Source organism: Rosa rugosa, chromosome 6 (assembly GCF_958449725.1).
Source record: "Rosa rugosa chromosome 6, drRosRugo1.1, whole genome shotgun sequence".
NCBI lineage: Eukaryota > Viridiplantae > Streptophyta > Magnoliopsida > Rosales > Rosaceae > Rosa > Rosa rugosa.
Window position 1 is genome coordinate 36267245 of NC_084825.1, and position 16447 is coordinate 36283691.

General features: G+C 37.9%; 4 protein-coding genes and 1 non-coding gene across 7 annotated transcripts; 2 read left to right on the plus strand and 3 right to left on the minus strand.

Annotated features, from left to right (window-relative positions):
- Positions 1 to 1842: 1842 nt before the first annotated feature.
- On the minus strand, positions 1843 to 4042 carry LOC133715347 (uncharacterized). Its single transcript, XM_062141818.1, has 3 exons — positions 3757 to 4042; positions 3116 to 3170; positions 1843 to 2467 (listed from the first exon to the last, which is right to left on the minus strand). Exons 1-3 carry the CDS (start codon positions 3940 to 3942, stop codon positions 2169 to 2171), a joined length of 540 nt encoding a protein of 179 aa, XP_061997802.1. The 5' UTR covers positions 3943 to 4042; the 3' UTR covers positions 1843 to 2168.
- A 965-nt stretch (positions 4043 to 5007) lies between these two features.
- On the plus strand, positions 5008 to 6726 carry LOC133717067 (uncharacterized). The gene is made up of 2 exons (XM_062143700.1): positions 5008 to 5238; positions 6426 to 6726. Exons 1-2 carry the CDS (start codon positions 5125 to 5127, stop codon positions 6546 to 6548), a joined length of 237 nt encoding a protein of 78 aa, XP_061999684.1. The 5' UTR covers positions 5008 to 5124; the 3' UTR covers positions 6549 to 6726.
- A 350-nt stretch (positions 6727 to 7076) lies between these two features.
- On the plus strand, positions 7077 to 9867 carry LOC133717066 (voltage-dependent chloride channel 1, chloroplastic-like). Its single transcript, XM_062143699.1, is given in 5 exon segments — positions 7077 to 7297; positions 7299 to 7908; positions 8417 to 8584; positions 8825 to 9031; positions 9445 to 9867. Coding segments are annotated over 5 exon segments (1323 nt in total). The 5' UTR covers positions 7077 to 7139; the 3' UTR covers positions 9625 to 9867.
- Positions 9868 to 10027: 160 nt separating this feature from the next.
- TRNAV-CAC (transfer RNA valine (anticodon CAC)) lies at positions 10028 to 10101 on the minus strand. The gene has a single exon. It is a non-coding gene; the product is annotated as a tRNA-Val (tRNA).
- Positions 10102 to 10103: 2 nt separating this feature from the next.
- Positions 10104 to 13847, minus strand: LOC133718363 (serine/threonine-protein kinase VIK-like). 3 transcript variants are annotated; one of them, XM_062145195.1, is made up of 13 exons: positions 13736 to 13847; positions 13549 to 13607; positions 13009 to 13239; positions 12796 to 12870; positions 12598 to 12678; positions 12352 to 12446; positions 11942 to 12062; positions 11782 to 11861; positions 11461 to 11523; positions 11240 to 11352; positions 11065 to 11150; positions 10848 to 10966; positions 10104 to 10502 (listed from the first exon to the last, which is right to left on the minus strand). In XM_062145195.1, exons 2-13 carry the CDS (start codon positions 13585 to 13587, stop codon positions 10349 to 10351), a joined length of 1257 nt encoding a protein of 418 aa, XP_062001179.1. In that variant the 5' UTR covers positions 13588 to 13607; positions 13736 to 13847; the 3' UTR covers positions 10104 to 10348. The 3 variants fall into 3 exon arrangements, with proteins under 3 accessions (XP_062001179.1, XP_062001177.1, XP_062001178.1); XM_062145193.1 differs by having other exon boundaries at positions 13722 to 13840; XM_062145194.1 differs by having other exon boundaries at positions 13729 to 13788.
- Positions 13848 to 16447: the final 2600 nt, after the last annotated feature.

Here is a 16447-nt window from a genome sequence, read left to right on the forward strand (position 1 = left end):
GCCTTCCCAACCATTTAGACTCGTGCTGAAACAGAAACACACAAATCATATTAAAAGTTTAAACTATAGTATGGTACTAAAAGGTCCTCTATCTAGTACATATATATGTATGTTGTTAGACTATGATTCTAACCATCGATCAAGTAGCTAGACTCGCTTGTATTTTAAATCAAGAGTCCAACGACATAACTTTCGAGATATCATATCTTATAAGAGAACATTAACGTTTGATCATTTGATGGAAGCAATCAAGATTCGTATATATTGTGTATATATATGTGGTGAGCAATAGTAACTCAAAATAAGAGTAGAAAGGGAGACAACTAAGCTGAGGAATACATTTACCATATTGAAAGGGAGCCAACTGCAATAACAGGATCATCAAGGTGACCTTAAGCTTTTAGAATTTAGTGGTTACTTATAACGAGTGACCATGCAAACAACTGAAGAGAATTTAATGACATAGTTCTAGCAACAAGTTAAATCAGAGACTCTATATATATATATGTGAAATTACAGTAGTTAGAAACATGACGAGTAGCTTTGCCAACAAAAAAAAAAAAGAAGAGAAAAAAGAAACATGAGGAGTAGGGGTAGAAGAGCAATCAATTATCAGAAAGCCAAAAGAGAAATTTGCAATGATCTACAAAGAAATTGCAAACCATACCTCATGTATCCCATCAAAAATTCTACTATACATACTAACATACATATATCCTGAAAAAAAATCACACACTTTTCTTTATGAGACTTTCAAACAGTAAAGAATTATTACAAATTTACAGAATAGTATCAAATAAAAAGTTAGTAAATTAGTTGGGCCCCTCAACTCCTAAACAAGAAAGTAGGATACTAAACTTTGAAACGACCACGTTTTGGGGTGACCATATAAAAGCTTGTTTTTTTGAAATGCTTGACCGTTTGTCACTCAGGGAGGGACTTTCGTTCTTATTTTGGATCTCCACCCTTGTTGTGTTGTATCTTGTATGTATGTAATTGAATTTCTTTTGGCATGTATTTGGTATTGATCGACTTCTGTATTCTCAATGTCGTTGATTCTTGGACGAGTTGAAGGTTTATTTTCAAAATTATCGAATTGTTCTCGACGCTGCATGTGTTTGGGTGATATAAGTAGGTCAATTTTGTTCTTCCTGTCTGACTTCCTTCAAGATTGCCTCATATCTCTTTTTGGAGATTTTGCCCCAATTGTTTGTTCAAGAACCCTAAATCTGTGATGAGATTGTACTTGCAACCATGAGTTCGGACCATACCCAAATTGGATGCATGTTCAGGAACAATGCCTCCCCAGAACCACCTCGATCAACGTAAATTTTGCTCTCTGTGGCCTTAAGCTTGGGCTCTAAAGTCTCTGTAGAGACAGTTGTAGGAGAGCTATAAGGGCAACTCAACCAAAGTTATTACAACGGTAGAAGCAGATTTAGTCCCTGATGGATAAAGAAAGGGGACCTGGTAATTCCACCATGATTTAATCAAAGGGAAATGTCAAAGTGCATTGTTTATATCAGACGGTGATCTGAATAAAGATAACCCTAAAAATTCAAGCATATTTTCAAAATGATTTTGAACTTAAATTGGCAGATCTAATGTAATCATTCACTAAACTAGAACTATCACCAATGATTTCAAAAGCAACAAGAAAAACCGACTGGTCAATTGGCCAAGAGGATCCGCCTGTCTCCAATCACAATCACAATAGCTATAGCTGTCTAAACAATTCAACTCCATGGCTGATAACAGATCATGAGAAAGGGTATATAAATAAATAAATATATAAATAAAAAATGGGTAATTTTTAGAGGCCCTCCCATGACAAGCAATATATAACTGTAGCTCCCAAAGGATTTCATGTAAAAGAAGATGACATACCAAACAAATCAGAGTTTTACAACATTCTTACTGGGTGATCCCCTTTGATATATAAAGGGGTGCTAAGAACTAACAACTACTATTAATGAAAACTTTCACCCAATGCAATTGATCAAATTATCAGCTCAAGTCCCATTATACTAATATAGCGGGTAGGCTTCAGGAATTTCTTCTAGCATAAACAGCCAATGTCTAAATTCCATTCAGGAAACATCATCATAGCAGTGAGAACATTTTTTACTCATTGTTAATGTATTTCAACGGCCCATAGTGCTGTAGGATTATGCAGTTGTCAGCTTTGCTGCTTGTGCTCGAAATGACTCCTTTGTCATACCATAATAGACTGGTTCCGTGGTGGAAAAGGTGATGAAGTTCCAGCCAAAAGCTGATCCTCCAACAACATAAGTCCCTTTATTTTGTTCATCTTCAGCCTGCTGCTTCTGACCAGATATACCTGAAGGAAGATTATGTTCTGATGGCGCAGCAGATGAAAGCTGCCCTTCTGGCACATTGTCACATCTTGGTGCGGAAAGTGCTTGTGCTGTCATCTGTTTGTATAGTTCCATCAGAAGCTTCACCTCTGCATAAATGTCACATATAGTCATAAGTACATCTCATGAACCCATAAACATTTAAACCTGACTGTCATATAAAAGGTAACAAACAATATCTCATGCAAGTAACTCCATCATAAAACCCTGGATTGTCCAAAAGGATCCAAAACTGGAGCACAAGCATACATGGAGCTGAAGAATCTAACAATGTGTAAATTTGAGAAGATGCGACATGTATCATTAGCTATAGTACGTCAACTTTGAGAAGATGTGTAAATTAGTAGCTTGCTTATATGGTTTCAGCTGTGCAGTTAGTTTTTTTTTTCTTGTACTCTATTTACTCTTCAAATATCCTCCTTTGAGAGAAAAATAAAGGCTTGTATCATACTTTCTTTTTGTCTCTAGCAGAAATCTTAAGATGGCTATTCACAAACCATGTATGCTATGCTAACGGTTTCTAAATAGGTGGGCCATGCTAAGACGACAATCTGACTTCAAGGATGAACTCTATATAATCATTCACAAATAATTGTTAATCAAGTTAGCACATGGGATGAAACTTGTATCTGATGATAAACCATCCACTATGTATGCCAATTCAGGTCAATTTTATTGAAGATAATGTCACTGCAGGAAAAACCCAAAAAGAAGAAAAGTTATCTTGATGAGCTTACGTTCTTGAATTTCGTTGGCTGCCTTACACTTCTGAAAGTCAGGGGTCCGGAGAACCTTCAAGACAACCAAAGGAAAAACATTCAAAGTCAATCATACATGACACAATGTAGCAAATCAAATAAGAATTTCAAAACACTAGGATGGGAAGATCAATTGAGTGTGATCTCATCCAAAAATACTAGATACAACACATATTCTAAGAATCAAGTTAACACTGATTGGTCTATCCACTGCAGTCTCTCGGCGACCTAATGCACATTAAAGCAGCTCTGATCTCCTATTTCCACGGATGGCTTATTATATTACTAGTTACAATGCATTATGCATTAAACTTCATCTTCAGTCTCAGAGAATCAACCTCAATCGAAAAGTGCACAACAAATAATCACTAAATTTAAGAGTTGCATGCAATTTCATCAGCCTAAATTTTACTTCGTCACGTAAATGGTCGTATTGGTTCCTCAATTAACATGTGCATTTTAAACAAACCCAAATTGGGTGCAAAGATCAACTTGAAAAATGAAATCAAGTAAAGAAGTCTTATTCCATAAAATGAAAAACCCAGAACACAAATTCTCCGAAACTAGAACAAAATGGGATAAAGATGCAAACTTGGAGAAATGGGTGTGAATAATTGTACCTCGAGAACATTAGGACGAATGTCTCTGAGGACGGCACGAATCTTGAAGTAGCCGGAGTTGGGGATTTGGGCATCACCGTCGAGGGGTCTCTTCTTGGTCTTTGGATGAAGATGAGGGGGAGTTTCGACTGAATTCGGAGGAGGATTTGGGATTTGGGTCGGTGGCGGTGGCGTTGGTTCTTCCATTGATGATGCTCTCTGGGTATTTTGGGGTGTGTTTGGCTCTCACTGTAATGAGCGACACCCAGAGGTCACTTTGTCACCAACACCAAATATGGTGAGAAGCAAGATTTTCAATTTGGCCCCTAAACGTCTCCCCAAGGGGAGATTTGATGCCTCAACTTTTTTTTTTTTTTTACTTTGTTAAGGGGAACCCAAAGGCTTCCTAGGTCCAAGATAAACCCCTTCGGCGCATGTGAAATGCTCCAACTATGCATTGCAGCACAGTGCCTGACCACTTTGACAGCTTCGGGGTTCGAACCTAGGTTGGGGAGCACACCCAACTAGGCAAGAACCACTAGGCCACTTACAGTGGTTTGATGCCTCAACTTTAGACTCAACCAAAAGAAAAATTGGCCCAATTGAGTCCTGCTCAAAATTGTGTTAATTGGTCGCTTTTTTTTTTTTTAATGACAATTAGTTGGTAGCTTGAGTTTGAAAGAGTACTTGAAAAGCCATCGGAGTTGTGAGATTGGGTGAAAAATTGGGTTTGGTTTAGGTTAAAATGGAGTAAAGTTGCTCCAAACTAATATACATGATATATCGATACATGTATTTACTGCAGAAAAACTTTATAACTATAATGAAAAGTCAAATGAAAAACAAATACAATGACTGAATTGATATGCTCATTGCCACTTCTAACATGGGATCACCCAGATTTTGTAGTCACCTACTATTGTGTTTAATTTCAAGAGTTGAAATGAAAACATTCAAAAATTGTCTTTTTAATATTAAATCTAATGGTGAGGAACCACAAAATTCTTAATTACTTGATGATCGTGTGGATATTACTGTTAAAAAAAATCCTAAATAGCTTCGTATTGAAAGAAATTAATCGGCAGGATTCTAAAGACTGACATCGAAAATTTGTTTAGCTCTTATGCTTAACTGATATGACAATCGATATCAAAATGAACTAAAAATGAAAAAAACATTAAAAACTAGAGTAGTAGGATAGTCAAAGTATAGATGGCAAATGTGTGATATACCAATTCTAAAAGGACTGGAAACAAAAGAAAATATAAAACCCAGTTCCTTCCAAAGCCTTCTACTACACTCTCTTTCTTCCTCTTGCAAAATTGAAGAGCTCTTTCACAAAGTACCCAATTCCGAATCGTAGAGAAGCCAAAAAGGAGAAGAATCACGATGAACCCACAAGTGGATAAGCTGGTGAGGGGGACTACTGTAGTGGCTACTATCACTGCTTCCTATTTTCTCTTAACCGCTGATTATGGCCCTGAGCCCAATGTTCTCGACCCTGTATGTTCTCTTTCACCCCCTCAATTTTTTCTTCTAAAATTACCATTGGATCTTGTTGAAAAATGGCAGAAAGAAAATAAGAAGTTAGTAAGCTTGGGCTTAGAATTTGTATGCATTCATAATATATAGTTTCTCAGCTTGCCTTGTTTGTTCTCTTAAATTTGTGGGTTTTTTTTTTTTTTTTTTTTTTTTTTGGGGATAATTTCCAACTCTGTGTTAAGGCAAGTTTGGTTTTTTAGGTTACAAGTTTGGGTCTTTCATTGTTGGGTATGAAATTGGACTAACTGGGTATTGGTTTGTGTTTGGGATTTTTCTTCTTGATGGGTGCTGACTGATGTGTTGATGAATGTTAATAATGAAGCAGTGATATGCTGCTTGTATAGTCACTATTGTGTAGCAAATATGTTTTGATTTTATTGCATTGTGCTTACACTGCAGGTTTTATGTAAAGCACAGTTGAAACCGATTTTGAGATATGTTTTGGTATTTGATTAAGCAGATGTTATTCATGACCAGAAAATCGACTTTTAGGTTCATGAGGATTCACTATAGATAAAAGCTTATACAAAGTATGATTTAGGAGTGCTGTTGGACTTCTACCTTGTATAGCGGAATATTAAGTAATTGGGAAAATGCAGAATATCAATCTCAAGCAATTGAGAATGAGTTGTTGATGAAACTAAAAGAACTGTCTATCGCTGAAATGAATATGAATAATTTGCAGAGCTAGAAATAGGTTTAGTGCTGAGAAAAGGCACCACTCAGTTAGTATGATTGGGTCAAAGGAAGACCGAGATTGCAAGGAGATCATCGAAGGTTTAAAGTTAGGGAGAATAAATAACAGAAAGATGTGCTACTTTGATAATGCCCGTGTATTGGCAGTAAGCTTTCAGGTCTTTTGATAGGTATACAAGCTTTACTTTATCTTGGATATCAGTGAAGTCATTTGTAGAGGGGGCAAATAATACCTACCTGCTAGATTGCCATTGATTTGTAGTTGATATTTGTTAAACCACCTATTTGATCCTCCCCAAGTCATATATGTCCAGATTCATTGTATATCCTAATTACAATCAATTAGCTGTTTAGATCCTTAGTCTAAGCAAATTTGTATAAGCTTGTCCAGATCCACTGTTGATTTCATAATAAATGTTCTGAGGACTAATGGCACAAATTTGTGATGGCAGATTAAGAAGGCAATACAGTCTGCAGAAAGCTCCGTCAAAGACTTCATCTTTGGATCAAAGACTCAACCTCCAGAAAGCAAAGTGAAGGAGCTGGGCCCTAACAGCGCAAAGGAACACCCTTAGTTAGAGAGGCAGTTAACCTTGTATAGGAACATCGTGGTTTCGAGACTTTTCACTGTTCTTTCATCGTGTATGCAGTAGTGATCTTGCACCTTGTGTACCTTTTGCAGAAAGATATTTTCTTGTTTCATTTCTGTACAATATACTCCTTACTGCCTGAAATAAAATCCAAGTCTGTCGATATGATGATGTTCATTACTTTACATGTGCTATCTGAACTATTGGAAAAGGTTTTCGGATGTGAAAACAGGCATTGCAAGGAAAAGAGCCTGAAAATCTTATCTCGCACTCTCAATTTGTTGGTTCAGTTATGCTGCTCAATGCAGCTATATTTGCTTGTTTTTGGCGGGTACTCTGATTCACTGACTGAGTCAGCGCTGGTGGGACCCACACTATGAAGGACTATTCTGTGACTCAAACTCAGATCAACGGTTCCCATGAGCCTGGGGTTCCCACTATTTCTTTAGTATCCCAACTAAAATTGGAACAAGTGTAAAAACCTCCTTCACATATAACTGCCATATAACTACCTTATTCATCTACTCCCTCCTTCCCTCTCAACTAACACTCTCACCCACTCTGTGAAACCCTAACATGCCCTTTGCTGCTTCTTCTTCTTCTTCTTCTTCTTCTTCTTCTCTCTCCCTCCAAACCCCAACTCCCACAAATGCTGACGCAACCCACAAACTGCATCAAACCCACCTCCAACATCCTCTTCTCTTCCAACTCCATCCCCAAGACTTTCTCAAGATTACATCCACGCCTTCCCCTGCATCCCAGAACCCTCTCATTCAAACTCCACTGCTCACAGTATCCAAACCCAACTCCACCCTCTTCTTCTTCTTCTCCATTCCAACCCTTAATCTCAATCCTCCAGGTCATACCGGACTGGGCCGACGAAATCAAAGAGCGTGGCTTTAGACAGAACAGAACACTCTATGACCATGAGAAATGGGTTCACCACAGAAGCTCCTACCGCCACCTCCGCCACTTCCTCACCAGCCTTTCCTCGAGGGTGATTTTGTCTTTAATTCCTCCGGTGATTGCTTTCACCTTGGTGGCAGTGGTCATTGCCAGCTACAATACAGCAGTTGCATTGGAGTGGCTTCCGGAATTTTTCCCCATCTTGAGGTCCTCAACTCTGCCGTACCAGCTCACAGCGCCGGCATTGGCGCTGTTGTTGGTGTTCAGGACAGAGGCTTCTTATTCGAGGTTTGATGAAGGGAGGAAGGCTTGGACTAAAGTGATTGCAGGGGCTAATGATTTTGCCAGGCAGATCATTTCCGGAGTTGAGAATCCTGGTGATGCAGAGCTAAAGAAGGCACTTTTGCAGTATGTTGTGGCCTTCCCGGTTGCACTCAAGGTGTGTGAATCTAGATTTTTGATGTTGTCTATTTGGACCCTTTCGTATTTGCTAATATTACACTACTTGTAAGGTTTAGATTACTGAGAAAGAGATGCAAGGTTATCAAAATCGGTCTTTGAAAAATTAGAAAGCATTAGCCATTGCTGAAGTTTGTGTCCTAATTATATAGTAACTAGAGATGTATGGCTGAAGAAAGTGTTGAGGAAAGTAATTTTATGGCTTATGTTTTCGAGGTTTAGATGTTGAGGAAGATTAGTACTGCCAGGTACATCTAGAAATTTGCATTGGGACCTGATGCACCAACATGAGGTGTTGGTTCTTCCAATTCATTGCTACTGCACTTGTTCAATGTTTTAGACTTTTGGAAGCCATTGCATTGTTGGTGGAACTTACCTTTTTTAATTTTGTTTCTTTACATTTCCAAGAAGAATTCCTTTTAAGTCTTCAGAACTGTTGTTTGATCATGTTGGTGTGATTTGTTGATGTATTGACTTTTTAATTGCAGTGTCATGTCATTTATGGCTCAAATATGGGACGTGACCTCCAAAATTTGCTTGAACTAGATGACCTGCTAGTTGTTTTAAGCTCAAAACATGGACCTGGCTGCATTATTGAATTCATCTCCCAGAACATCCGAATGCTAAAGTTGGAGGAATCAAGGAGAAATATGTTGGTAATCACCTCCTCAATTATCAAGACACTCAAGTTACTATTTTACCTTGAAACTTTGTTCTCAGTTATCCCGGAGCTCTAGTTCGATGAAACTTGACATAAGAGTTGCTTGATGAATTGCAACTGAGTATTCTTTTTCTTCCTAAACACTCTGCAGCTTTTAGAAATCGGGAAACAAAAATAGAAGCTTTATGGATAGAGAAACTCAATCAGCATCTTACATTTTCTCATCATTACGCAGGAATCAAATATGTCTTGTTTCCATGAAGGAATTGGCGTATGTGAAAATCTCATTGGTACTCCCATTCCTCTCTCTTATACACGCTTGACTTCAAGGTTTCTAGTCCTCTGGCATCTCACTCTCCCTATCATACTTTGGGATGACTGCCACTGGATTGTGGTACCTGCTACCTTTATTAGCGCTGCTTCATTGTTCTGCATTGAGGAAGTATGTTCTCTTCTCTGCCTGCTCTTTAATGTTTTCTTCTTTCTTTTTTCTCGTTTCTGTTTTGGTTTCTTCTTGCTCAGGATATTGATCAAGGAAAAGTTAAGCCAAAAGGATCTTTGATGCTTGATTAATTAAAAGTGTTAATATTTGGTCTGTTAATTTGAAGTCAGAAAATGATGATGCAGAATTATACTCACTTGTACCTTCACTAACTTGAAAGTTCCTGTAGGTTAGAAGCCTATAAGAAACTTCGTCTGGCCTTAATCATTTAATATACTGTACCAGACAAATTTTATCGGTTGTATTTTTCGGTCTTAAACTATTGATCATAAACTTATGCATGTTTCAGCCTTAATCTTTTCATTCCAATGCTTTTCATGCCTGGACTCTAATATGGAGGTTGATGTCTTTAGGTCGGTGTTCTCATTGAAGAGCCATTTCCAATGCTCGCCCTTGATGACCTTTGCAAATCTGTTCAAGAGAACGTACAGGAGGCTCTTGCAAGAGAAAAACTAATTCAAGCGCGGCTTACTGCAAAAGGAAGGACCCAAACCAAGAAGCAGCACTCGCCAAATGGTCAGCCGAAATCCTAGTTAGATGAGAAACTTCACCAGAATGATCTTCTCCACATCATTATACAGCCGCCTATACTTCCACGAGTCTGCAGAATGACAAGTTTATTGCAGTTTCTGTCATCTAGAGGATGCGTGACAATTGAGCCACAGGATATAAGTGTGTAAATATGAATTAGACTATCATCAAGGAATACTCTAGTCTTGCCTTGTCTGTTCAAACAGAGGAATACGTTTCATAAATGTATATGTTTATAATTTTGATTTTTGTTTTCAAGTAGATAAGTTGGAAACCAATGTTTGAGTGATTATACGTTATGAGAAGACTAATTCTACCATAACATAAGAGGAATTAACTTTTTTGTTTCCATTAGAAATGGTATAAACAAAATAAAAAAAATAAAAAAAAGGAATGCAAAAACAATGTCTGAGCCCGGGTTCGAACCGGGGACCTTTAGTGTGTGAGACTAACGTGATAACCAACTACACCACCCAGACAATTTGTTAAGTGTCTTCTCCTTTATTTATTTATATTTGCGTACAAATAGAATGAAATCGGGTTTTTGCATTTGACACGTGCCCTTGAAGGGTTCATCTAGGATGTGAACCTGAGTGCAAGGGAAGGTAACTTCAAAGTTCGAGATGTGACTACAAATTCTTATCGAAAAGTTTTACAGATTGTAACACATACCTATGCACAAAACAACAACAACAACAGATAGTATATGATTGCCATAATCCCATCTTAAGAGATGACACACCTAATATTACAGGTTCCCAATCTTTTCTTGAAATGAAAGCTGTCCTGAATAGACCCTTGAATAGACTCCAACTCCACAATGATCTCTTCGAATGTAGGTCGGCAATCTGGATTCGGGTGCCAGCATTCTTTAAGAAGCCTATATTGTGCAGAAGCAACGCAGGATTACTCCACAATCATGCAAAGCATATATATGTCTAGTTCTACATGCAAGAAAGTACTCTATTGTGACTATTCTTGTCGACTTACAGACTTACCGAGTTTAGTATCTAGGATCTTGTATCATGCTTTGAACTTTGATGCACACTGTTCTATTTAGAACCAAATTCAAAAGCAATTGGTTTTTCAACAGTAGAAAGCATAATAACCCAACTATTTGGGTTTCCTATAAAAAAAGCCTAGGACATGTTCTTGTAGTATATGGCTGTAAGTTATATACTTGTGCTTGTTAAACAATTTATAAACTAGTTACAAGAAAACTCACTTTCTAATTGGTTCAGGGAACAAATAAGAGTAGAGAGGTGGTCTTGAATCTTCATATGCTCTCTTGTCTGCAATTTGTTCAGGATCCTCTGCCAGATTTGGTGGTCCTCCTAGAAACATCTATAAGCAAAACCCATGACTATGAGTTATGTTTAATCTTTACACTGAAAGAGACTAGATCATAAATGATTACATGGCAGAAGATAAAGGAAATGCACCTCATGTACCAATAGAGCAAATGAGAAGATATCGATACTCTTCCCATATGATTCTCGACGATAAACCTCAGGTGCCATATACCGAACTAGCAAATATGAATACAGCAATATCAGAGCAGTTAAGCACCAAATTATTAGAGCAGTACTGGATTTTCAGTCAAAAGGCATATCTTACATGAGCCTGTCCTTCCAGTCATTTTATAACCAGATACATCATTGTGTTGGGCGATTTTGCTTAACCCAAAATCTGTGACCTTGAGGCGTCCAGCTTCATCTTGTAACACATTTCTACACAACAAAGAAGAAGAAGCATTAACTTTCCAAGGAGGGATGAATGGAATATTTTACATTTGTAGACCGTCATTATGCATTTATAAAAATTTTCTTTACTTGTACCTTGGTGTAAGATCTCTATGGATTATAGGGCGTGGTTTATGCTGATGGAGATAATTCATACCTCTGCAAGATTTTAGAAGATAGTGGTCAACAGAAAGTTCACACAAAAAGGATACAGAAAAAGATACAAATGAGGAATCTGACATGAATACAAAGCATATACTTTGGAGGTCATTAGCAAATTTTAGAATTTTGTATGGCAAGAATTGACAGCTTTGTCATACTGATGTCAAAATACTCATTTTATGTATCAAGCAATCAAACAGGCTTTGATAATAACTAATAGAACAGAATCCAGTTACATATCAACCGTGTATGTACCTGGCAATATCTAAAGCATAACCAACGACGGTTTTCAGATCAAGTCTTCCCTTCCTTTTCAATATATCATGCAAACTTCCCTAATACATACACATAGATGGAAGAAAAATTAGAATGAACATACAAAGAAAAAATAAAAATATTGCAGAAGAATACTTACATTGCAAAGAAACTCTGTAAGGAAGATCAAGCGATCAGGGTGCTTCATGACCCCAAGGAATTGCACTATGTTAGGGTGACGCAACTGTTGCCACAAAGCAAGTTCCTTCAGAAAGAGAGCCCTGCAATTAGCAAGTTAGTTGAACTTCCTTGAATCCAGCGAATAAGGATAATAGAATTACAACCTCTCATAGTTCAATCAATTTAGAAAGATAGCAAATAGCAGACTACAAATCTAGACCAAAGTAAAACTACATCAAAACTACAGCTTTCTAAGTTTACATCAAACTTGTACTAGTAATTATAACATGGTATCATTTATTGTTTCTTGTTGGAGCTGCTGTAGTGTAATTCCACTGGCAGTTACAGGATGAGTATAAACCAGTAAACAGATGAAGATAGGAAACTCACTTCACAGTAGGTTTAGAAGCGATGGAGGGACGAATTGTTTTAGCAGCAATTTCTGTACCACGCCACTTTACTAAATAAATTTCACCATATGCTCCCTGCTATGTAGTTTTTCATATGAAACATGGTGAATGCAATTTAAATAAAGCAAAAAAAAAAATAATGGAGGTGCAGTTGTTTGATATTTCACAAAATAACCTTCTGAACCATTATTTCCCAGCATGAATTTGAAATAACAGAGTTTATTACCTCTCCAATAAGTGTTGCCTCGTCCATGTTCACCTCTTTGTAAGAAATTTCATAGCATGGAAGCTGAGAGTCAAGCCCTACCTATTTGTTATAACCATACACGAATAAGTTGAGAAGAAATCATACAACATAGAACCTATTAATTTTCTTACCATGTGTAAGTGAAGTAGTGAACTAAGAAAAACAAAAGTGAAATACCGGATCTATTCCACCCCTAGCTTCCAATATCTTGCAAATCCCATCATGACCGAAGCTACGAGCATCAGACAATGGCTGCAAGATCATTCATATCAACAAATGGCTCAAAACATCTACAATTAGCTAGATAGCATTCTGTAAGAAATGTTATTAATTTAATACTAATTATGTGCCAAACAGAATGACTCATATGACTAAAGATGAAGAACTTACAGTGCGGCCCCAGCGGTCTGTGCAGTTAACATTAGCACCTTTCTGAAGAAGTAGAACAACAATTTCAGTGCAGCCTTCACATGATGCCAAATGAAGAGCTGTTCTCTTATCATAGTCCCCAAGATTCGGCTCCACACCTTTCTCTAACTCCTGCTCCACCCCTGCTTTGTCACCCTTACTTGAACAATATAACAGCCGGTATGGGCCTTCTGAGGGGAACTTTTTAGGCTTCTGCATGATTCACACCAATTTAAAGTGAATTTTTGGTTCTAAAATTATTCGAAAATTCGAGCAAAACCCTTTTGTTCTTATACACTAACCACCTCATAACTTCCAATGATACATCAAATAACTTCAAAATTTGTCACAAAAATTCAATTTTCAATCCCACCCTCTCTTTGGTTTCTTATGAAATTAAGGAAAATATAACCTAAAACTAAATGCTTAAGGCTTTCCTTCTCTGATTTCTAATATTCAAAAAAAAAAAACACATTAACAAGTAATTAGAGTAGTATGTATAGATTAGACTAATCCCGATACCTTTGATGATAGTGATGATGCAGGTTTGCAATCTTCCATGGTAGCAAAAGAGAAAGACACTGAAAGCAATTAGAAAAAAAAAACGAGAAGAGTGTGAGACTTTGAATATGTTGAAGGAAATGATGAAATTGGATTAAGGATAAGTAATGTATTCGGAGTCTGCAAGGTATAACTATCTACGATATACGTCTCTTTCTTGAAGCTGGAGGGCCTCGAACTCTTCGCTGAGTTAAAGTTAGGATGAGACGATGAGTTGACTTGTTTGTTGGATTGGTTTCTGAGATAATGTAGAAGGGACAATGAATAGTTTTGTTTTGGATTCTGCTGTGGTTTCTCAGAAGCCAAATGGAAATATGTTATAGTAAGCAGGGGTTTAGACTTGGCGGGGTTTTCATTTTGCTGTGGTCTCTCTCTTTTGCGCCAACTGGAGCTTCTTTACTACCACAGTTACCGGGTCATATATGATATATTTACCATTCTCTATGCTGTAAGAATATTTTCCTTTAATATTCATCACCATTAAACTAGGGACTGATTTTCATATTACATTACACATTTACATAAAAACACAAAAGAATACATGATCCATGGCTTACGCTTAAACAGCCCATCTACCTCGGACTAGAGTCCACCTTCAACACTTGTACTGTCGACGAGGGTCATGCGACTTCAAAGTCACAAAAAACATAGACCTCAAGTAAGTGATAGTTTTCGAGAGTCTTTTCTGTGTCCACAATCAAATTAAAACACCTAAAAGTAATTTTCAAATTTGACCAAAACGTTTTTGTACGAGAAAGCACTTAACTGCTTCTCACATCCATTTTAAGTGCTTCTAAATCTCGACTGAGTCACATTGTATTTTTGACAAATTTTCTACTTATAATTATTTTTTGGGTTAAATACTTGTTACCCCTGTACTTTGCTCCATAAAACAGTTTAGTCCAAAATTTTAAAATTAAACAGTTTAGTCCTTATTGTAAAACAACAAAGACAGATTTGCTGGAGAGATGATTGCTCTATTGATCTGTAGCACATATATACAATAATATAGCTTGATTCTAGGATACAAAACAAGAAAGCTATTCTAGCCCTATTAATGTCTAATAATATAGAATCAATGTGATGATATAGAGTGAATGTGTTAAATGTTAACAGCTATACAAGATGCTAATTTTGCTCTACTTTCCAACACTCCCCCTCAAGTTGGAGAGTGAATATCCTGCACACCCAACTTGCGAATCATAAGTTCGAAGTCCTCCTTGCCAAGAGCTTTAGTTAGAACATCAGCCAGTTGATTTCCAGAACTCACAGATCGTGTCTCCACTGAACCATCTTGAATCTTATCCCTGATATAGTGACAATCCATTTCTATATGCCTTGTACGTTCATGAAACACTGGATTTGCTGCTATATGTAAAGCAGCCTTGTTGTCACAATAGAGCAATGTCGTTTCCTGGTGTAAAATCCCCAAGTCTTGAAGCAAATAACGTAGCCAAGTTAATTCACAGCAAGCTCCTGTCATAGCACGATACTCTGCTTCAGCTGAAGAAAGAGAGACTGTTTTCTGACGTTTTGACTTCCATGAAATTAAAGAAGGCCCTAGGAACACACAATACCCTGTAGTAGTAGACCTTCTTGTAAGTGGACATCCTGCCCAATCTGAGTCACAAAAAGCTCGTAGCCGAAGATCACTATTTGAGGAAAAGAACAAGCCTTGACCAGGAGCTAACTTGAGGTAGCGTACCACTCGCAAAGCTGTTTCCCAATGAGCTTTTCGAGGCTGATGTCTAAACCTGCTTAATATATGAACAGGATATGTAATATCTGGCCTTGACATTGTGAGATAAATCAATCTTCCAACCAAACGCCTATACTTCTCTGGATCTTTGAGTAACTCAGTCTTATCTGACAACTTTAATCCACGTTCCATGGGTGTGTGTCAACAGGAGCAGCACCCAATAATCCTGCATCTTTTATAATTTCTAACGCATACTTGCGCTGACAAATAAATATCCCTTTCTTAGATGCTGACACTTCAATGCCAAGAAAATACTTTAAATTGCCAAGATCTTTCAAACGGAATGTTTTATGCAAAAATTTCTTGACATCAGCTATACTCACAGGATCATTGCCAGTAATTAATATATCATCAACATATATCAATAAGACTGTAAAAGACTTGCCTTGCCTCCTGGTAAAAAGAGAGTAGTCTGCTCTAGATTGCACAAAGCCAGCAGACCGAATAACTTCTGAAAATCTAGAAAACCACTGCCTTGAAGCCTGTTTCAGACCGTACAAGGATTTATGCAACCGACAAACCAAATGCTCCTCCCCCTGTCTCCGAAGCCCAGGCGGTGGAGACATATAAATTTCTTCATCCAGGTTGCCATGGAGAAAGGCATTGTTGACATCGAGTTGATAAAGGGACCAACCACGAGACGCATCGAAAGCAAGGAGACAACGGACTGTAACAATCTTAGCAGTAGGAGAGAAGGTGTCCTGATAGTCAATACCTGCTAATTGCATGAAGCCTTTGGCCACCAACCTGGCCTTGTATCGTTCAATCGAACCATCAGACTTGTGCTTGACCTTGTAAACCCACCTACAACCAATAGGGATCTTCCCAGGGGGCAACGTGGTAAGGGTCCAGGTATCGTTGGCCTGCAAGGCCTCCAATTCGGAACGCATGGCATCCCTCCATTCTGGAACAGTAGCCGCCTCAGAATAAGAGGTCGGTTCACAGACGGCACTGAGCTGAGCCACAAAAGAGGAGTAGGCAGGAGTGTAACGATGATAAGAGACATAATTTGCCAATGGATACCGCGTACATTTGGAAGGACCTGGCGGGAAGGAGGGCGATTGGTAAGTGCAAGCATGGGATTGAGGCTTGGAGAAGTCG

Excerpts from the sequence above, each read along its gene's own strand:
- LOC133715347 (XM_062141818.1), bottom strand. The coding sequence starts at position 3,942 with ATGGAAGAACCAACGCCACCGCCACCGACCCAAATCCCAAATCCTCCT. Across the intron at positions 3,171-3,756 it reads TTCGTCCTAATGTTCTCGAG|GTTCTCCGGACCCCTGACTT; the intron begins GTACAATTATTC and ends GTTGTCTTGAAG. Across the intron at positions 2,468-3,115 it reads AGCCAACGAAATTCAAGAAC|AGGTGAAGCTTCTGATGGAA; the intron begins GTAAGCTCATCA and ends ACATTTATGCAG.
- LOC133717067 (XM_062143700.1), top strand. The coding sequence starts at position 5,125 with ATGAACCCACAAGTGGATAAGCTGGTGAGGGGGACTACTGTAGTGGCT. Across the intron at positions 5,239-6,425 it reads AGCCCAATGTTCTCGACCCT|ATTAAGAAGGCAATACAGTC; the intron begins GTATGTTCTCTT and ends TTGTGATGGCAG.
- LOC133718363 (XM_062145193.1), bottom strand. Across the intron at positions 13,240-13,548 it reads CATCATCACTATCATCAAAG|AAGCCTAAAAAGTTCCCCTC; the intron begins GTATCGGGATTA and ends TGAATCATGCAG. Across the intron at positions 12,679-12,795 it reads CTAGGGGTGGAATAGATCCG|GTAGGGCTTGACTCTCAGCT; the intron begins GTATTTCACTTT and ends TATAACAAATAG.